Here is a 22,825-nt window from a genome sequence, read left to right on the forward strand (position 1 = left end):
CACCACTTGCTGCAGACCCAGTCTAGCAGCTATATCATTTAGGACTCGGCCAGCCAGGTAAGTAGTGGTGCTACCGAGCCACTCTTTGTGATGGACAGTGAAGTTCCCCCATCCAGAGTACATTCTGCATCTTTGCCACCCTCAGTACTTCCTCCAAGTGGTGCTCAACATGGAGGGATACTGATCCATCAGCTGAAGTGAGCGAGGGGCAATACATGGTAATCAGCAGGAAGTTTCCTTGCCCATGTTTGACCTCATGCCACAAGATTCATGGAGTCTGGAGTTGACTTTGAGGACTCCGGTGGGACAGAACATAACCCAGGATGGTGATGATGGTGTCTGGGACATTGTCTATAAGGTATGGTTCCATGAGTATGTCAGGCTGTTGCTTGACTAGTCTGTGAGACAGCTCTCCCAATTTTGGCACTAACCCCCAGATGTTAGTAAGGAGGACTTTACTGGGTAGCCAGGGCTGAGTTTGCCGTTGTCATTTCCGGTGCCTAAATCGATGCCGGGTGGTCCATCTGGTTTCATTCCTTTGAGACTTTTTAGCAGTTTGATATAACTGAGTGGCTTGCTAGGCCATTTCAGAGGGCGTTTGAGGTGTCAATGACATTGCTGACATACATAGGCAGATTTCCTTCCCTAAAGGACATTAGTGAACCAGATGGGTTTTTACGACAATCGGCAATGGTTTCATGGTCACCATTAGACTTTTAATTCCAGATTTTTATTGAATTCAAATTTCAGCATCTTCCGAGGTGAGATTCGAACCCTGGTCCCCAGAGAATTAACTTGGGTCTCTGGATTACTAGTCCAGCGACAATACCACTACGCCACCTCTTCCACCATAGTTAGTATCAGTAACTTGAGATTTGTAAAGTAATAAAAACAGAGTTTTTAGATATGGAGGCCCAGATTTCCACCATGATGGACAGCCTCTCCATTCTGCCGCAAATAGCAAAACTGCCCAAAAATCATAAATTGCACCCCTGAACTTCCCATTTTAGCAGAGGTGGGAATGGGGAAGGGCATATTTTACACCTACCTGTTTTACAGAGGCAGCTGGCCATTTAAATCAGCTGCCTCCACTCTAGTCTGATTTTGTTAGCCTATGAGTGTGGATATTGAAGTACGCAAAGTAGACCTGGTAAGAGTAGGTCTGAACTTGGTTCTTCAGATAGCCAGGTGACGTAGGGTACTCCTGTGGAATTTGCCTTAAAATTTTATTCACAATCCAAGAAATTATACAAAATAAATTCCAACCTGAATTCATCCTTGAACCCAAGAGAGTAGGAGGGTGGTGCTTCTGGTATCGCAGGGCAATTACTTTTTCCCCTATTAACTCATGCACCCTGATGCCAGGAAGAACTTTTGTGCTGGAAAAGAGTAAATAGCACTTCATGCGAAGAAACATAGAAGATGGGCACGGCACACTCACACATAAATGCTATAGAAGGCAGTCACCATGAGTAGACAGAAGCCTGGAGGAAGACAGGAGTTCAGGAGGGAGAGGTTGCTGCCCACGCACCAGGGAGGAGGAGGAGGAAAGGCAGGACAACCAGGTACTTCCCTGTGGGAAGGTTGTATAGACCTAGGACATCATACCTCAACATGACAGAGAACCAGAGTCAAAAGTGACTGAGGCAAAGCCATGAGGTGGTCACAGCCATATGCCACATGGTCCAGCAGCAACTTGAGCCACAATCCATCGCCCTCCATGCCCTGTCAGTGGTTGCGAAGGTAACTATCACCCTCAACTTCTATTCCTCAGGATCTTTCCAGGAATCATCAGGAGACCTGTCTGATGCATCCCAGTCAGCAGCACACAGACTAATTAAGGCTGTAACTAATGCCCTGTGTGCTTGTGTGGAAGAATCAATTAATTGCGTTATAGAGTTAGCATCACAGAATCAGAGTCACAGCATTTGTTCAAATGGCAGGCTTCCTTCAGGTGCTGGGTGTTATTGATTGCTCCCATGTTGCCATAAAGACCCCAACTCAATATGTGGATACCTTTGTCAATCATAAGTCCTTCCATTCAATCAATGTACAGGTGGTATATGACTTCCTTCATGTGAGCGCAAGGTTCCCTGGCAACTGCCACGACTCCTTCATACTTAGGAATTCCCAACGCCATCAGCTATTTCAGCCACCAATGTAGATCCCTGGTTGGCTTCTAGGGGATAAGGGCTGCCTCTTAAGAACTTGGATAATTACCCCCTTTACAGCACACAAACGGAGGCAGAGCACAACTACAACAGTAGCCATGTCATCACCAGAAGTACCATCAAGCAGGCAAGTGGCATTTTAAAGATGCACTTCAAGCGCTTCGATCACTTAGGTGATGCTCTGATATATTTCAAAGCAAGGGTATCAAGAACAGTAGCAGTGTGCTGCATGCTGTACATCATTGGGCAGCGGAGGGGCCTAGAAATCGTTGATGATGATGCCATGGGCACAGCACCAACCTCTGAGGAGGAGGATGAGGAAGATGACGAGGAGGAGGAAGCCCCCGTCTATTCGGAAAACTCCAAAACGAATGAGGCTGAGGAAGCCACCAATGGCAGAGCAGACTGGAGACATGGCCACGTAGCCAGGGCTGATTCTGTGCAGGAGGGGATCACTGCCAGAGGGGTCCTTGTGTAAAATAGATTCTTAGAAGGCCCTCCGATATCCTGTTAAGGGTACGCAAATCCTCATGTATCCCATGCATCTCACTGCTCATACTCTGAGCAGACTGTTCCAGGCTATTGAGGGAGGCTTGCAGATTTTTCTGACCAAGACACAGCTCTCGCATCCACTCCCGAGTGTTGCTGCATGTGTCTCTCCACAAGACTAGCCAATCTCTCATGGTCAGAGCTCATGAGGTTGAGCCCCTGGGACAATGTGGAACTCATGATGGTGATGGACTCCACCATTCGCAGCCTAAGAGCTCCTACTGCCTCAGAGAACCCTTTCAGGTGTCCATAAAAGTGCTGCTGATAAACTAAATACTATGCCCCAAAAGGTGACTCCTGAGGCTCCACGTTCCTGCCCATTGGAGCATCATCGTGACTTTCCTCCTCTTCTGAGGGGGACTGTGCACACCTCTGAGTCTGACACCTCCTCCTGCACTCTGGTGCAATGACTTTCACCCTGTGCCACCAACTCTACATACATGCTATAACCCTCTGGTGTGTGGGATCTGAGCTGGAGGAGTGTGGGCTAGCAAGATGTGATGCTGTGTCCTTCAATATTTATTGCTCCTCTTGATGCCCGAGCGATGATCTGGTCCAGGGTGAGGGAGCTAGGACCTGTGTGAGACACATGAGATATTTAGGATATAGCCCTTCTCATTGCGAAATTACACTCTGAGGAATGCTATTGCCTTAACCATGCTCACACTGGCCTTATGACGCAATCCCATCCTCGCACTCCTTCTCATGCCAACATCCCCTTATGCTCAGTGAACTGACATCATGATCTCCATCATTACCACCATGTACCAAGGTGATTTCAACACCGCCTTTATCACCTACTAACAGTGATACACCATCACCAACAGGCAGCTGCTCAGGCACCATGGCAATTGCCATGGCCATCTGTTCCACAGAATGAATGCATCTCAGCCAGGCTGACCCACCCCCAGTCTGGGCCATCTCTGTCGCATTCTTCACCCTTCTCGACTGCAACGACAACATGAATTTATGTTTGCCTGATATATAATACATGGAGGGGTACTGCTCTTCACTGGATCTGTGCATCATGATGCTCATTTACATGTGTTCTGTGTACAGCTACATGAGCTGTGTATACACACAAGCTTCAGTGCTGAAGCAGAGGTATGTACCATGTGTCACATCTTAGCTGCAGCATGCACATATGACTCTTCCCTGGAGCTCAAGGACATGAACTCCAAAACTTCTACTACTCTTTGGGTGCAATGTTTTCTAACTTCACTCCTGCAAAAATACAGCTGGAATCATTTGGAGGCAACAGGGACCTCAATCACTGGCTAGAGAACCAGCGAGACCCAGCTGGGACCACACCCATCACCTTTCTACCTGATTAAATACCCCCCTGCCACAGGGGAAGCACAAGGTTCTGTTCTATGGACCCAATCCCAGATTCCGCAGCCAGCAGAGATATTTTCTCTCAGCCACCCTATCAGTTTGCCTTAATATCTTGAAAGATTCGGTTAAATCATCTATTAACCTTCTAAATTCCTGGAAATACAACATGAGTTTGTGTAAACTCTCCTCATGAACCAGCCTTGGAGTCCAGAGGCAGCATTTTCCATGTGGTTTTGAGAACTGTACATTAGAAATGTTTCCAGGTCCTGACTACACACCTGGGAAAGTAGTCACAGCCCATGATTTTGTCGAGGTTGGCAGCTAATTGTCTGGAGGTCCATGTTATGGCGAGCACAGAAGACCACTGTAATGCACAAGACCCTTGCAGGTGAGTACTACAGGGCACCACCCAACCAGCCCAGGTACAGGAACGGCATCTTCAGGAGGCCTGATAGCTTGTTTGATGATGGTCTTTATGAGCAGATGGCTTCATTTTAGCATCTTGTGCCTCTGTCTCAATCACATAAAGAGGTCCCTAGCCACTTCTAAGGGATATCCCTTGTCCCTGAAGTTATCCCACCCATAAAGTTTGGCAGTAGCACAAAGAACTGCAACACCCTAGACTGCTGGAGAATGAAGACATCATGGCAGCTGCCAGGATAGCAAGCACACACATGTGCTGTGGTCACAGAACGTTGAGGGAGTGGAAGTCTTTTCTGTTGCTGTATTTTGCTGGCTGCTCACTTGGCACATTCATGGCCACATGGGTGCAATCAATGGTCTTCTGCACCTGAGGGAATCCAGTGATGGAAGCTCTTTGTGCCCACGAGGTCCCATCTGTTTGAAATTGAATGTGCTACCCAGCTCTCGCAAATACAGCATTATTGACCTGCTAGGTCCAATGACGTGCAGCCATTTGCACGACACCACCAAGATCCGCTGTTGATCCTTGGAAGGAGCCAGGCGCAAAGAAGTTCAAGCCACATTGACTTCAATGGCTACTTGCAGGGCAGGTGAGCAGTGCTGCGAAGTCTGAGGTCATCCTAAGTGAGGGCACAAATCACTTACCATCTGCCTAGATGGGTGCAGACTCCTGCAGCGCTGATTCTCTGACTTGTCCAGGTGGCTCTTCTTCAGCGATACGCTCAATGTTGTAGGCATGGCCTTTGTTACCTTCCTTTCCCTTGTTCCCCTCCTCTGCCCTCATCATGCTCAGGGTCCTTGCATCTGCTTCTGACGATGCTGCTCCTCATCGCTACTTGCCCCTATTTCTCTGTACCATAATCCCATGTCCAGCTGTAGCCTTGCTTGCAGCCAGCTACATTCACAATGCTTAGTGGACTTTCCTCTGATGGCACCACAATCCCTGGAGGCTCACAATCCCCTCCAATGACCAAGTGCACACAGGCCATTTGTCCCAGTAACTCTACTTACCTGATGGCACCTAAGTGCCCCTCTTTTATAGGTCCACCTAATTGAATGATGCAGCCATGACTGACTCCCCTCTGTGTTGCCATCTCCTTCCATTTGGACTGTTCCTGATCAACTGTGTAACCTGTGCATCCCCACAAAAATTCCAAACTGGCTCTTGACAAGCTAACAGCAAGCTCCTTAACAAGCTCAAATGGCCAATAATCTGAATGAGACAGGTTGCCAAGTCCCGCTTTCTGCCCTCCTGAGCGAAACCACCAGCAGTCAGAATGGTGATGGCAAACTGGCACAATTGGCAGCAGCAATAATTTTCACACCCGCCTTTCTCTGTGCTCGCTCCATATAGAGCTTCAAATTCTGACCCAGGTATCATTACCATGAATCTATGTTGCACTCCCTCCAAGGCAAACATATCCTGCTTAAGATGCAGTGCCCAGAACTGAATACAATACTCCAGTTGTTACCTAACCCAAGCTTTGGTAAAACTGATAGCTGCAACTTCTAACTTGTTATATTCTAGTCCTCTGGATGTAAAGGCCTGTAGTCCATTAGCCTTTTTGGATTGTGTGTCTCTGTCCATGATATTTCAGTGATCTACGTACTCCTAAGACTCTTTGGTCCTCCACTGTTTCTAACTTTTCACTATATAAAAGGCCCAAAGTGGATGATCTCACTCTTGCTCATTATTAAACCTATTTGTCAGTTTTGCCCATTTAATCTATGAATACCTCTGTAATTATATGCTTCTATCTACACTGCTTATAACGTTGCCTATGTGTCATCAGCAAGTTTGGATAAGTGGCTCTCTATTCCATCATGCAAGTCATTATTAAATAGTGAATAGAGACACCATTAATCACATCCTGCCAATTAGAGCAACTGTCCATTATCCCTAATCTCTGTCACCAGCCACTAAGCCAATTTCCTAACCAGATCAATAATTTGCCATGAATCCCATGAGCTTCAATTTTAGCTTAGAATTTCTTATAAAGGACATTATCAAATGTTTCCTGGAAGTTGAGATTAATAACATCCATAGACATTCCACTATCTGCTAAATTATACACATCTTCAAAAAGTGGGTTCATCAGGCATGACTTGCCCTTTACAAATCCATGCTGCTCTCTCTGATCAGTTGAAAATTTTCAAGATGCTTAGTCGCTCTATCCTTAATTATAGAATCTAGTAATTTCCCAACAGATGTTAGGTTCATCATTTTATAGTTCCCCATTGCTTACCCAAATTGCCACTAGTTTTTACTGTGATTGAAGCAGCACTTTTTTATGTCTGTTCAACTGTCACCTTTCACTAACCCAGGTCATGGCAGGTCCATCATGATCTGTCACAGCTTCATATATCACCAGGTCATTCTTCCGCACCTGAGAACTCATGGGATACGTGAGTGGGTAACCTAGCAACACAACATCAGCTTGTTTCACGACATCACCTGGAACAGAGTAATTACATTTTTACCATGCAGGAAGCTGAAACTAAACCTTCAGCAGAACAAAGAGTAGGAAACTCAAAGATAAAATTATTTTTAAAATTCTGGCAAACTTTTTCTCTTCCTCTGCTGAAGGTGTTTTATCTTGAATCCCACAAATACCACCATTGTTCACATGGATTTAACATCACAACTCCACTCAAAGATATCCACACAGATGTGGATTTCTAGCAGGGGTTGTCTGACCAAAACATTGAGGGTCACACAGGCAGAGAAGGAATGCGTCACCACCAGAGTATCTAAGAGAAACAGGTAGGTAGTGCAGAAATCCCCTGAGGCTATCTCGCTCTCTAACCACTTTTCCATTTAGGATGCTGGTGAGCATGACAGTTCCTCAGAGGACTGTAGCATGAGCCAAGTTCGTGGCACCATGGGTGGCTTAGCTGCACAGGAGGGGAGGAGGAAGAGCGGAAGTGCTATAGTGATAGAGGATTCCATAGTTAGAGGAGCAGACAAGATTTTCTGTGGATGGTATGTTGCCTTCCTGGTGCTAGAGTCAAGGATGTCACAGAACAGCTGCAGGACTGGGGAGGGCGAGCAGCCAGAGGTCGTGGTCCACTTTGGAACCGATGACACAGATAGGAAAAGGGACGAGGTCCTGAAAGCAGATTTTAGCGAGTTAGGAACAAAACTGAAAAGCAGGACCTCAAGAGCAGTAATCTCAGGATTACACCCAGTGCCATATGCTGGTGAGCAAAAAAATGGGAAGATTGAGCAGCTCAATACATGGTTGCAGAAATGGAGTAAGAGGGAGGGCTTTAGATTTCTGAGGCATTGGGACTGGATCTGGGGCAGGTGGGACCTGAACAGGATTGAGACTAATGTCTTCACAGGGATATTTGCTAGTGCTGTCAGGGAGGGTATAAGCTAGATTGGCAGGGGGATGGTAACCTGAGGGCAAATTCAGAGAGGAGAGTAGAAAAACTGGCAATGGGAAGTAGAGAAGTATTAATTGATAAAGAGGATATATCAGAGAGTAATATCAAAGTGAATAGAATACTTGGAGAGCTTGATAGAACTAGAGTAGGCTACAGTAAGCCATTAGATGGGCCAGGGCAAGGAGTAAAGTTAAAAAGCCTAAATCAGGATTAATGTGCATGTATATGAATGCACGGAGTGTGTAGCTAATAAGATTGGTGAACTACAGGCACAGGTTGACAAATGGAACTATGATATGATTGCTATAACAAAGACCTGGCTCAAAGAAGGGTGGAACTGAGTGTTAAGTATTCCTGGATACACGGTATTTAGGAGAGACAGGAAAGGAAGAAAAAGTGAAGGAGCAGGGGGGGTGCAGTCAGTGACAGCATTGATTGAAGATGGTATTACAGTACTGGAGAGAGAGGATGTTCCAGAGGGGTCAAAGATAGAATCTCTCCGGCTAGAGGTAGGGAATAAAAAAGGTGCAATAACATTGATCAGCGTAGTATACAGACCACTAACTAGTGGAAGGGATGTAGAGAAACAAATTTGCAAAGAAATTACAGACAGGTGCAAGAACTATAGAGTAATTATAATGGGGGGCTTCAATTATCCAAATATAGACTGGAATAGGAATAGTCTAAAGGGACAAGAAGGGCGAGAGTTCCTGGAGTGTGTTCAAGATAATTTTCTGCAGCAGTATATTTTCGATTGGGCCAGGTTCTGGGGAATGATTTGGCCCAATGGATCAAATAACAGTGGAAAAGCATTTAGGGGACAGTGACTATTGTATCATAAATTTTATGTTGGTCATGGAAAAGGACAAGGAGAACTAGAGTACAGGGATAATTAATTGGGGGAAAGTCAACTTCAATGGGATGAGAATGCATCTGAGTTGAGCGAGTTGGAATCAAATGTTGGCAGAAAAGATGGTGGCTGAACAATGGGCCACTTTCAAAAAGATAGTATTGCAAGCAATGTCAAGATATATTCCCTTGATGGGATAAATAAATCTAGAATGAAGATGACTAGAGAAATAGAGGTGAAGGTGAAAAGGAAGAAGTTCGCATATGACAGGTGTCAAGTAGAAAATACAATGGAGAATCAGGCTGAATACAGAAGGACCAGAGGGGAAGTGAAAAAACTAATCAGAAAAGCAAGGAGGGAGCATGAAAAGAGACTGGCAGTTAACATAAAGGAGAATCCCAAGGTCTTCTAAAGCATGTAAATAATAAAAGCTGATTAGGGATTAGGGATAAAAAAGGAGACTTGCATGTGAAGGCAGGAGAAGTAGCAAGTACTTTGCATCTGTCTTTACAAAAGAAGAGGGTGCTACCAAGAGCGAGATGAGGTAGTAGGTAACTGGTACACTTGAGGAATTTACAATTTAGAAGGAGGAGGTGTTAGAAAGGCTATCTTTACTTAAAATTGATAAGGTACCAGGGCCAGATGAGGTGCATCCAAAGATACTAAGGCAAGAGAGAGTGGAAATTTCAGAGGCACTGATGATAATCTTTCAGTCTTCCTTAGACACAGGGATGGTGCTGGAGGACTGGAGAATTGTGAACATTACACCCTTGTTCAAAAAGGGATGCAAGGATAATACCAGCAACTACAGACCAGTCAGTTTGACTTCAATGGTATGGAAACTTCTGGAAACTATAGTTCAGGATAAAATCAATTGTTACTTGGACAGATGTGGGATAATTAAGGAAAGCGAGCAAAAGGATTCATTATTGGGAATGTTTAACTAACTTGCTGGTATTTTTTGAGGTGGTAATAGGGAAAGTTAAAAAGAGCAATGCTGTTGATTTGGTATATATGGATTTTCAAAAGGCATTTGATACAGTGCCACACAACAGACTTGTGAGCAAAATTCTAGCCCATGGAATAAAACGGAAAGTAGGCACTTGGATAAGCAATTGGCTGAGTGACAGGAAACAGAGAGTAGTGATAAATGGTTGGTTTGCAGATTGGAGGAAGGTCTGTAGTGGAGTTCCCCAGGGGTCAGTTTTGGGACCCTTGTTCTTCTTGATATATATTAATGAGCTAGACTGTGGTGCTGAGGACATGATTTCAAAATTTGAAGATGATACGAAGATTGGAAGCGTTGTCAACTGTGATGAGGATAGTCTTGAACTTCAAAAGGACATCGGCATGTTGGTGGATGGGGCAGTCAAATGGCAGATGAATTTCAATGCAGAGAAGTGTGAGGTGATTCATTCTGGCATGTTGAGAGAGCACTTAATAAAGTGTATGGTATCCTAGGTTTTATTAATAGGGGCATTGTGTACAAGAGTAAGGAGGTCATGTTAAACCTGCATAAGACACTAGTTAGACCTCATCTAGAGTACTGTGTCCAGTTCTGGGCGCCATACTTGAGGAAGGATGTAAAGGCATTGGAGAGAGTACAGGGAAGATTCACAAGAATGATTCCAAGGATAAAGAACTGTAGCTATGAGGATAGAATGGAGAGACTGGGTCTGATTTCCTTGGAGAAAAGAAGGCTGAGAGGAGACTTGACAGGGGTATTCAAGATCCTGAGGGATATGGATAGGGTAAATAGTGAAAAACCATTCCCTCTTAAGAATACATCAAAAACCAGAGGGCAGAGATTCAAAATAATGGGCAAAAGGAGTAGAAGTGATGCGAGGAAATATTTTTTCACCCAGGGGTTGATTGGAGTTTGGAACAAGCTTCCTGAAAGGGTGGTGTTCAAAAGGGAATTGGACTGCTATCTGAAAAGAAAGAATATGCAAGGTTACAGGGATAAGAAGGGGAGTGGGATTAGGTGGATTGCTCTTTCAGAGAGCCAGTACAGGCTCGATGGGCCAAATGGCCTCCTTCTGCACTGTAAAGATTCTATGATTCTGTAGTGTCTCAGGAGACAAAATACATTGACATTAAAAGACATAAGAAATAGGGCAGAAGTAGGCCACTTGTACCCCAAAGCCTGCTCTGCCATTCAATAACAGCATGGCTGACTCGATTGTGGCTTTAACACCATTTTCCTTCCTGCCCTCAATAACACTTAACTCCTTTGTAGATCAAAAATCTGTCCAACTCAGCCTTGAATATATTCAATGAAGCAGCTTGCACTCTGGGGTAGTGAATTGCAAAGATTAACGACCCTCAGAGAAGTAATTCCTCCTCATCTCCACCTTAAATATTTTGAAACTGTGGCCCCTATTTCTAGATTCTTACATGAGAGGAGACATTGTCCATCTTATCCCATCACTATCACAGCTTGGGAATTATTGGGTGGAATCATCCCAGCCGCAGTGAAGTAGGTGGTCGGGCAGGGCAGGAGGAGGCCTGGAAATTCAGACAAAGGCATGTCAGATCCACTCCTCCAGATTTTCCTAGTGGTTACTAACCTGTGGCAATGGCTGCCCAGTTGTCCGCCGCTAGTAGCCAATCAAGATATGTTTAAGGATAATGCATGTCGCAATGCAATCTTATGGAAGGTATGCGGACCCTGTGCTATGTCAACATATTGATGGTAGCCTCATGGTAGGATGTCAGAGGGGCATTGGAGGGTGCTTTCCATGCTGCTATCACAGAGCCACAAAGCTAAAATAGGCATAGCCATAGCCAAAAACATTTTTCTGGGTGGGGGGGGTCACCTCCCACAGGAGCAGGGTCAGGACCCGCAAATGCTCCAAATGCCTGTTTTTTTTTTAAAGTGGAGAAGTTTCTGCCCACTTTATCTGCCTTGGCAGCATCTCCAGCCTGGGCTGTGTCAAACCATCTGTCAAAGGAGGTGAGACACCTTAGAATTCTGGAAAAAAAAAGTGGGTGGCCGAGGTGAGGGGTGGCAGGGATGCGGTATTGTTGGTGAAGAAGAGTAAATTAAGCATTTCTGAAGAGAATTCTTCTGCACCTGACTTATATCCATCAAATTCAGGATGATACTGCTTCACAGGGTCAAATGGCACTTTGATTTTCTCAGCTATTTTCATCCATTCTGATGGAACTGTAACTTTTAAGTGTGATGCCAATTCTGTAGCAAACTGGAGGCTGGAAGAAATATAATGCAAATCCCATTAATTAACTGGAGATTAATAGTAAATATGATGTGCAGTACAATGTGGAAAGAATAACCTAGGGAGGTTTGTTGATAATTAAAACTGTGTCTCATTTGCAGCGAGTCCTGTTTCCCTGTCATTCTGTCCCGTGTGCTCGCTGATCTACATTGAGTCCCGGTCAAGCACCTAGAAGGACAAGGGCAGCAGATGCATGGGAGCACTACCACCTGCATGTTCCCCTCCAAGCCACACACCATCTTGACTTGGAACTATATCACCGTTCCTTCACTTTTGCTGGGTCAGAATCTGGGAACTCCCTTCCGAACAGCACCGTGGACTCGGCAGTTCAAGATAGTGGCTCACCACCATCTTTTCAAGGGCAATTATGGATGGGCAATAAATGCTGTCTTTGCCAGCAACGCCCCACATCTTGTAAATAAATACATTTTTAAAAAGCAACATTTGAAAAGGAACTATCATATTATTTCCTGTTATTACTGTGGGATACTTTAAAGCAGGCTTACGTTTGTGTGTGAAAGAATAACTTAAGTAAACCACAGACTGTTGACTGCAAGGTTTGAATCATCAAAAGGGATTAAATGTAAAAAACAAGTATTTGATATGCTAATGGATGAGCAAAGTAAAATAGAATTTGCATTTTTAGGTAAGCGGAGAGATGGTTGGCTTTTCAAAGGGACATGTTAAGATGTTTACAACTGGCAAGATAAATAAGGAAAAGTTATCATGTTTATTTTTCCCAAAAGTTCTGGCCATAATGACATACAAGATTTTTATATTCTGGGAAAAGTAAATTCCAAAGACAGGTGGAAACAATGGGATTTACAGATCAAAAAGGAGAAAATATATTTAAAGAAAGATGGAAAGCTGTATGGGGTGTGGTTGTGAGAGATCTTGAAAGGTGCACTGTGTAAAACAGGCTTGTGGGGAAAAGCCTCTAGCCACCCTGAAGAAGTCTGCTGTTCCAGTAGTCAAGGTGGTGATAAAAGCCTTTAGAGTTTGTGTTCAGAGGGAGGAAGATGATGTGAAATACCTCCCTTGCAGCAACAGTTCTTGCTTGTGGTAAACTTGCTGGATGTTTTATAGATTAATAATCTATTTTGGACTGTTGCCTGAAAGGGGTGTGTAGCTGGGAGTCTAGTTAAGCATAAATCTTGTCAGAACTGTTATAAAACTAAATGTAACCATGTAACAATAATCTTAAGTCTTTTCTTTTATTAATAAATGTTTTAATTTAATCTTTAAAATCTCTAAAGGCAATAGTGGACTCATTACTTCTGACTTCAGTGCACAAACCTTCTCTTAATGAGTAAACATTGCAAAATTGTTGAGATAGCATCACCAAGTTTCCCTTTGGGATTTGGTCAGCCTGGCACATACCACCTGCCATATCATAACATTTTAAAATTCTCATCCTTGTTTTCAAATCTCTCCATGGCCTTCCCCTTCTCTATCTCTATATCTCCTCCAACCACCACAACGCTCAGATATCTGCACTCCTCCAATTCTGGTCTCTTATGGATCCCCAATCATAATTGCTCCACCAATGGTAGCTGAGCCTTCAGTTGTCCAGGTCCTAAGCTCTGGAATTCCCTCCATACACCTCTCCGCATCTCAAAATCACTTTCGTCCTTTAAGACACTTTGTAAAACATACCTCTTTGACCAAGCTTTTGATCATCTGACCTAATAGCTCCTTATCTGGCTTTAAATCATCTCATTAAAAAAACAAGATTGATTACTGTCTCCTCCTAAAATTCCACAAGAGCAGATATCTGTACATGGAGAACCACACATGCAGATCCAAATTTTGCCCCTCAGTAGCACAGTGTGTCAGTATTCAATATTTTCAGCCAACGAAACCTACTGAAGGACATATTTCTCCCTCAACTTTTCCTTCTATTGATGTCTGCATGTAAGAGTTACTGGCTGGTAATCAGGCAAGGGAATCTCGGCTGACTTCTCTTTGCCTAGCCCAAGGTGCTGCAGCCAATCACTGCTGTTTGGCAGGGAGTTCCAGGATTTTGGCCCAGCAATGATGAAGTAACAGTGATACGCGTCAACGTCGGATGGTGTGTGACTTGGAGAGGTACTTGCAGGTGGCGGTTTTCCCATGCACTTGCTGCTCTTGTCCTTCTAGGTGGTAGAGGTTGAGAGTTTGGAAGGCGCTAGAAAGAAGCCTTTGGTGACTTACTGCAGTGCTTTCTGTAGACAGCACACACTGCAGCCACAATACATGGTAGAGGGTGTGGATGTGTTTAAACTGGTGGATGGGGTGGACATCAAGGAGAATGCTTTATCCTGGATGATGTCAAACTTCTTGAGTGTTGTTACAACTGCATCCACCTAGTAATGTAGATAGTATTCCATCACACGCCTGACTTCTGCCTTGTAGGCAATGGGAGAGGCGTTTAAGGGTCATGAGGTCGATTGCTCTCTGCAGAATACTGAGTTCTAACCTGCTCTCACAGTCATGGCATTTATATGGTTGGTCCAGTTGATTTTCTAGTCAATGCTGAATGCATAGATATTGATTCTGGGGGATATGGCAATGGTAATGCCATTAAATATTAAGGCTTGTACTCATGTGGTGCTTGTCGCTTATCAGCCCAAGTCTGGATGTTGTCCAGGTCTTGCTGCATGTTGGCATGTACTGATTCATTATCTGAGGAACTGTGAATAGAACTGAACATTCTACAATCATCAGGCAACATCCCCACTTCTGACCTTATGATAGACAGAAAGTCATTGATGAAGTAGCTGATAATAGTTAAGCTTAAGGTGCTGCCCTAAGAAACCCCAGCAGCAATGTCCTGGGACACCTTTTAACTACTTACCTCTAAAAAGTTGAAAATGGGTGGTGTAGCATATTTGCTCACTGGACTTTCATCTCTGCTACTTAGGTTCAAATCCAATTCAAGCTGAAGGATAAATTCTTTCACTGCTATTGTAAAGGTTTATTTGGAGCAAGTTTGTGCAGATTCAGTTCACTTCTATTGGGCATAGGCCTACAATAACAAAAAACTGTCTCTAATTAGCATTCTTGAACTATAAGGAGAGCTGCTTAGGCTTGGAAAATATCACATTGGTGCTTTTGAGAAGTCACTTTTCTGAGGTTGGGACATAGGAGACAGAGCTTTACCATACATCTAAAGAAGTTATTGAGATGCTTGAGCTCAAAATTCACCAGAAAATAAAAAAAAGCATTGCACAACATATTTCAAACAATTTTAAGCGTCCTTGCTATGTTTCACTCTACAGACTGGTTACAAAGACAGTTTATAATATATCAAAGCAAAATACTGCAGAGCTGGAAATCTGAAATAAAAACAAAAAATGCTGGAACTTCTCAGCAGATCAATATTCCGAAAGGTCATCTACCTGAAAAATTATCTCTGTTTCTCTCTCCACAGATGCTGCCAGACCTGCTGAGTATTTACATCATTTTCTCTTTTTATTTCAGCTTATCATTGGTCTTTTATTTTGATCACAATTAATGCCACAATTTCAGCCCTTTCTCAGTCCTCAATTTAAAAAAATTTTAGAAAAACATGAAAAGAAATTCTACCCCCCACTGTCCCATCCTCACCTGTATTTGGCCACCACAGCAGTGTAGGCAGAATTGGTTACATCAGATTGATATTCATCAGGCGGCATCACTCCTTGAAGAAATTACATGAAGTGAAATAACAGTGACCAACAGAAAATATAGGTTCCCATCTTAGTTTGGGTTTTTTCACACATTGGTAATAATGACCTTATTTAAGAAGAATCATAACTGAGATTTGAAAAGACCGCCTGGCTCTTTGAAGCTCATTCCAACAAAACTTAACCATTAGAACAGCTGATATTATTTTGAATGATTTTCATATTTATTACCTTGATTGATATTTTATTCAAACGGCTACAGTATGGCAAAAGTTCCACCGTTCGCTGGGGTTACATTCCCAAGAATTCTTGCAAAGGACGAAATCACCAATGTACTTTATAATGGGAGTTAAATAGAGAGATTACACCACCCCAACATTTGACTTTTTAAAAGGCATAGAAGCAATAAAAACTATATTTTTGATTAAATTGAAGACAATTTTACTGGAGAAATTGTTTAACAAAGCAGGAAAAGATAAACAAGAAAGCAAGAACAAGAACTCATTTTTATTAAAGTGCTGTACTGTACTTGTACTGTAAAATATCGGTCAGGAGTTACTGTACCCTGTAAAACACAGCTACTCGTGTACAGTTACAAACAACGCTTGCGCAGTGTGCACTTCCTACTGAGGGAAATATACCACGGAAACCTTGTTTTTTCTATAATTTAAATGCTGGTATTTCTTTGTTTCAGGACCAGTATATGTTCAGGTACAAACTTCTGGTGTTTGAATTGTGGCTAGGCAAAGATTTGGAGCCGCAACAGGTGATAGTGTGTATGAGGACTTTAATATCGAGAGACAGAAGCGAGGCCTACAGAGTAGGACACAGCTAAAGTTGAAAACAGCTAGAGCAAAGAGTAAGTAAAATTCATACAGAAGTACTGCATAAAATGATTTGGACAAGGATTCATACAGAATTACTGCATAAAATTCAGCACAAAATGACAATTAAGTGGTAGGTCCATTCAAAAAGGCTAGGAGAATGGCTACTGTTAATGAGGAAATGTCACTGTTGCTCGAGGTTGAAGTTCATAGAATCATAGAAACGTACAGCACAGGAGGGGGCCATTCAGCCCATCACCTGTCATGCCCATGCTGGTTCTTTGAAAGAGCAGTAGTACTTAGTCCCACATCCCACTTTTTGTCCATTATGGTATTACTGGGGAAGAATAAAGATGATACTTTTTTGCATGTAACCTATTCTGTATCTAATATGGAATGCTTGATGCTGATACAGATGACTAAAATGTGTAAACAGTTCCATTTCTAGTGTTGATGCCTCTCCATTTTATTAACATGATACGTTTGCCCCCAGAATAAATGCAAGAGAATAGTTCCAGCCAAATTATTGTCAGGTCACTGGATATATGGAACACATTCATTTCTTTCTCTCTCCCTCAACCTCAGTGAAGGACAGAAAGCAATTAATATAATCATACAATTTTTTTAATATCGAGAGAGACAAGCGAGGCCAACAGCATAGGACACAACTAAAGTTGAAAACAGCTTGGGCAAGAGTACGTAAATCAGAAATAATAGTTAAGTGGTACCAAGCCTTTAAAAGTCTGTAGATAGTAATAAGGAAGGGAAGTTTAAAGGAGGTAAGTCATTCCACAACATTCAATTCATGGGAAACAATGGGTTAGAATAGGACACTGATAAGCTGTATAAGAGAGAACTTGCATTGAAACAGTGTCGAATCACAGTCACAGGAAGTCCCAAAGTGCTCTACATGCACTTATGTACTTCTATTATAGCATGTTGATTACAGACAAATTTAATTCCATGCAAAGAGAAGGAAGCAAGGGGGTATAGGCCATTGTAATGCAGGTTTGGAAAAAGAGAAAAACATTTGTTTAGTAGAACAGTGACACTAGATGAATTGGTAAAGAGGTGACAAAATGATCATTGCTGGTTGGTCTTGAGAAAAACATGAAGTTATTTCTTTAGGATTGGGAAAAAACAGGATATCTATTGCCTTAAAGAGCAAGGAAAATATCAGGATGCAAAATAATCCAGCGATTAACGTGCAAAAGGGATGAGCTGTAATGACTGAGGTTCTGAGGGAGCATGACTATGTAAATGCAATGTTACTGCATTGCTCTCTGTTAAAAACTTTTGGCTGACCTAGAATTTTTCTGCTTTTAATAAACATGTTGCAATTTGTGTTCGCACCAAATACTCTGTGGGAATTAACTTGAAACCCGGTTTCATTCCTGAGAACTCCTGTACTATTGTTAAAGGTTAAAATATTTCAGACCATCCAAATTACCCTTATTTTTGAATAATCACTCATAATTATCACCAATTTTTCAATATGCACACACTTGTCTCATTACTTAATTTTCTGGCATGTTTTGTAACATATGGAATGAATGAAAGGTTTGGGACAATGTTTGGCTCTTTTAGTGTTGGTGCAGGTGACATAATATATAATGGGCCAAATATATATGTCTTCACTCGTAGACAGCTTCATTGAGATTGGCTGAACAAACATGTTAGAAACTTCTCAATACAACTGCACAGATGATCAAATCATCACAAAAATGCTCTGAATGGTTTTGCTTGAATTCATATCCATTACCTATGATGTCGTAGCACTCCTCCGAAGGGTTCCAAGTGACTCGGCTGCTCCAAAACTCAGCTATGCTGCTAACCACATCCCAACCCCCATCCTTCTGGAAAAACTCTAGGTCCTAAAACCAAAAGTAAATCATGAGATTAAATTAAACATCCAAGAAATAACTGAGAATAGATATTTCAATTTAAGAAACTTGCAATGGCCTAAATGCTCCAACTTGAGAAAACAGACTCAGAGTTACAGCCTTGCTTGAATTTGTTCAGGGGAAATAGCAGAATTAATTTTATGTTCCATAACGTAAAGGATCAGGTAGGTGCTGGGCAGGGTGTCCATGACAGAATAAACATGGGCTCTGGGTGAAGTTGGTTTGAAGGGCAAATGCTCAGTTTTCTCTCTGGACGTTCTTAATGTTACCTACCTCATAGTTATAGCATCTTGTGTTTTCAAATCTCAAACATACAAGTCTCTTGCAGATTTACACCATTTACAGAAAGACAAGCCAGGTAAAGAAGTAGTCACCAAACTTCCCTATAAAATCACGGTCTTAAAAGCTCCCAAACTCACTTTTTCTAATTCTCCCAAATTCCCAATGTATCTGTGCTCAAAACTTAGTCCTTCTACTAATCCTAAACTCTTTTTTGGCACCTCCAACATCTTGTACATAGTATTGCTCCCAATCTTCCATTCTGCAGGCCTCAAATTCACCATGTCCACAGCCCTAAATTCTCTCCACAGAGCCTCAAATGTGTTTTCTTCTTGCCCAAGCATAAAGGAGCTAATAAATTTGCAACTTTGAGGATAGAAGAGTTACAAAGATTAGAAGAAAACATAATCTTTAAAAAAAATCGAAAAACTAAGATGAATACACAAGGCCCAAAGTTCAAAACACCTACAGGTTGAAATGAGATAGTTGTGTTTCGGTACCACAGAATTTGGGTTTCAAAATCCTTCAGATTGCAGGGTGCAGGGATGAAGGGAGGTAATGAGTTCCACAGTTTTCAGATCATGGAAAACAATGAGTCAGTCTTGATTAGTCTTGACCTCAACAGTAAGGATATGGGAGAGAGGAAGACCAACGTTAGATAATGCATTTACAGTTTAAGTGGAACAACAGAAAAGTTCAAAGCAGCAAACACCATAGTGGTATTGATTAAATACCACTCAAAAAGAAAGACTGAGATGAATAAATAGGTTTGAAGCCAGAGATTACAGAAGCATCATGCAACATGTCCACAAAACTCGTGCAGTCCTCATCTAACTATTCCAAACTGGAGCACCAATAACATCAGTAATAGTCTGATGTAAGGAGACATGCAGAAGCAAAATGTACAGTACCCACCTGGGTGAAGTAAAAGTACTGCTGAAATGCAAATGAGATGTCACCATTGATGTGAATTTCTTTCAATCCATAAACATCTTCATTACAGACCTCAAATCCACTCACAGCACTCTCCCACGGGTATTTGGCACCCTTATAAAACAAGAGATATTAAACTTAATTCACAGTGCCATTTACATAAGTAAAACAGATATCAGCATCACTAGCAGACAATGAACTGTGCTGAGATTAATAGGAGCTGTCATTCTGAACATTTATCATTTTGGTAACTGAAGATGATATTTAGAATGAAGTTTTAGATATTGATTCCCAAAACAATACAAGGGAATAATTCACTCCGGCAGGGTATTGTATGGCTTGTGTGTGATATGGTGTCAGTTTCTGCACATTTACAGTACAAAACTGGTGAAAGGGAGCCATCACTGCCATCTGGTACTGTATTGCATTTGTATGCCTCAGTACTAATTTTCACAAATTGATCACAACATAGAGCAGGTCATGCTACCAGAAATACTGCTGTGTGACCGGGAGAAAAGGCTATTTTCATTTATCCAATATTACAAATGAACATAGGAATCTCCTGAACAAAGTATGTTCACTAAAGGACTCCGGTCATACCAGTGTTTATTTTTATTCATTCTTTCATATCTTTTAATCATTTTGTTTTTGCTCCCATCCATGTCACACAACTTGGGTAAAGTGGAAGCCTATTCAAAATTTGGTGTGGTCTGCTCCCAGAGTTACTGTCACAACTTGTCCATTCAATCTATTATCTACCCGTCTGCAAAATCATTTAATAAATGTCACACTGACCTAAAAGGCAATTATTCTTCTGAGGCAGAGTAAGGAACTTTATTCACCCTTGCTGCAAAGTGCAAGTCCAGCAAGTAAAGTATCAGGTTCAGCTATAATGTCCTGCCAACCCCTCCTACACCGTACTCCCCACCACAGTCAAATAATCTTCTGACATTCGCGTAATCAAACATAACCATAGCAGTCATTCATTTATGACTACACAATTTTTCCCAGAAATATGGAAAATAAATCAGCTATACTGGCAGTTTTCATCAAGTGAGACTTTCCTGGGTTTATGGTCAGATGCTTTGGATCACCCTGGTGAAATGAATAATGGAAAATCGTGTGGAGTGGGACACGTGCTGGTGAAGAAATCTGTCTGACCTTCCTCTGCGAAATTAATGAAAGGTACACACCTAGGTAAATCTCAGCTATTAAGGTCAATGCAAGAAAAAGCACTATCATTTTGCTTTTTTAAGAATGAAAGTGTAGCAGGTGCTAGTAGAACCATTTCACTACCAGACCCAGTATATTCAGGGAGGAGAGAGGAGAAAAGATGAAGGGAAAAACCCTGTTAACAATAAAGGTGGGTGAGGGATAGTGAGTCTACAATGTGAAAAGGAACTTAACTGTTCTGAAATAAAAACAAAAAAAAACCGGACAAGCTCAGCAAGTCTGGCAGCATCTGTGGAGAGGGAAACAGAGTTAACATTTCGAGTCCGTATGATTCTTCTTCAGGTTTCCAGCATCCGCAGTATTTTGCTTTCATCTTAACCGTCCTGTTGCTACTTGCTTACCATATATCCTTGTTGTCCTGCAATGCACTTGGCAGCAGGAAGTGTTCGAATACGGTTCTTAAGGAGGGTGCGTGCCAGCTCAGGATAGAATACAAGCACATTCGGGTACATCCAGGTTTCCTGAAACAAGCAATGTCAAATATTTTAAAGGGGTTCTGGCAATTAATAACTGGCTCGCAGGAGTACTAAATTAATTAACAGAGAGGAATGTGATGATAATGTCATCCTGTTATCAATCAGAGATTGTGACAGGCATTTTTAAATTGATAAATATAACAACTGGGCTCTCTGAGCTTAGTGGTTTAATGTACCATGTGACATGGTATGAGACAAGGTTTGGTTCTCCAAAATGTGTCCACATTAGCTGATCTCACCCAAAGTGCTAAGCAGGAACAAGAAATGTTGTCTTTTTATGGATTTGTAATTTTTTTCTTTGCTCCACCAAATGGATTTATAATTTAAAAAGTGACATCTGTGCTATGCAATATATAGCACTGGGTATATGGCCAATTGGGAATCCATGGGTGAAATATTGTTGAAGCATTAGGGGTCTTGCCTGCCGGCTGGACATTCGTAGAGACCAGTGTTGCGTCTTTTCGGGAAGGCCTGCCAAACTACAAGCCAATCAGGCAGTGGCAAGGCCACTGGAGGGCCTTCCCCAGGGCAGAAGTCTCCTAACATAAGCTGCAGCCAAACAGAGGCTGGCAGCCCTTGTACTCAGCAGCGCCATCTGGAAGGCCATGGCTGCTGCTAGAAGGACAGGCACCAGAGTCTCAGGATCAAGGAGAAACCCCAGCCACATGTAAGTAATATGGGGGGAAAGTGGGAGGGGGTTTTGTTGAATGGGGTTCGCAGGGAGCAGTGTGGAGAGGATCAGCAACAAGGGCAGGATGTTGGCTCTCAGCAGGAACCGCTGCCGCCGCCGACCCCCGCCCCCCAAACCATCATCCAGATGTCCAGTCCCTCAATCAATCACTGAGTGCCTTGGATATAATTACTCCTCCTGGAAGTGACAAGCTGGCCACACGGTTTTGGCTGCTGTGCACGCCACATGGCAACAGGCTGCCTGCAGCTGGGTTAATACTAGTGGGCTGAGGTCCTTAAATAAGTGACAGAGGAGGAAGGTCGACCATGGGCCTTCCTGCCGAGAATTTAATTCTGGTGGAGTTGGGAAGGCGGTAGAGTTCCGGTTTGCCACCATCTTGGCTAATTACATGCCTTTTCTGCCTCCAAGCTTGTCAACAGCAAGAGCAGACAATTCTGCCCCATATGTGGCTAATTGCATTGCTGATTAGTATGTATGTAAATATATAAAATATACATATATATATATACATATATATATAATACACACATACATATACATACACACATATTTATATATACATACATATACACACACACATTATATATATATATAAATAAATAAAAAATGTAATAAATTGCAGGATGAAAACCAGAGCTTTTCGATAATTGTGATTGCTCTACTTCCTTGGTTACTGAATAATAGGGTGGTATGTGTGTGTTCAGTAGGTATGTGTTCAGTAAATGCAATGTGAATTCCACTGATCTCCTCAGAATAGTACCTTAGGATCAGTTACCTCTACCTCATTGTCAGTAACTCCAGCAATGCAGTGTTCCCTCAGTACTTCACTGAAATGTCAGCCCAGATTATGTACTTAATTCCTGGAATCCACTACCTTCTGA

At 42.4% G+C, this 22,825-nt stretch overlaps 1 protein-coding gene across 2 annotated transcripts in view; it reads right to left on the minus strand.

Annotated features, from left to right (window-relative positions):
- The window catches only part of pgghg (protein-glucosylgalactosylhydroxylysine glucosidase), a 45,785-nt gene that overhangs the window by 12,108 nt on the left and 10,852 nt on the right, over positions 1-22,825 (minus strand). For both annotated transcript variants that reach the window (XM_041198345.1, XM_041198346.1), the window contains exons 5-10: positions 21,119-21,238; positions 19,527-19,658; positions 18,191-18,302; positions 15,546-15,618; positions 11,795-11,931; positions 6,800-6,933 (exon numbers count right to left, since the gene is read on the minus strand). In XM_041198345.1, the coding sequence (XP_041054279.1) occupies positions 6,800-6,933; positions 11,795-11,931; positions 15,546-15,618; positions 18,191-18,302; positions 19,527-19,658; positions 21,119-21,238 (708 nt within the window). The remainder of the gene's footprint in view (positions 1-6,799; positions 6,934-11,794; positions 11,932-15,545; positions 15,619-18,190; positions 18,303-19,526; positions 19,659-21,118; positions 21,239-22,825) is intronic.

This window comes from Carcharodon carcharias, chromosome 10, assembly GCF_017639515.1.
Source record: "Carcharodon carcharias isolate sCarCar2 chromosome 10, sCarCar2.pri, whole genome shotgun sequence".
Taxonomy (NCBI): domain Eukaryota; kingdom Metazoa; phylum Chordata; class Chondrichthyes; order Lamniformes; family Lamnidae; genus Carcharodon; species Carcharodon carcharias.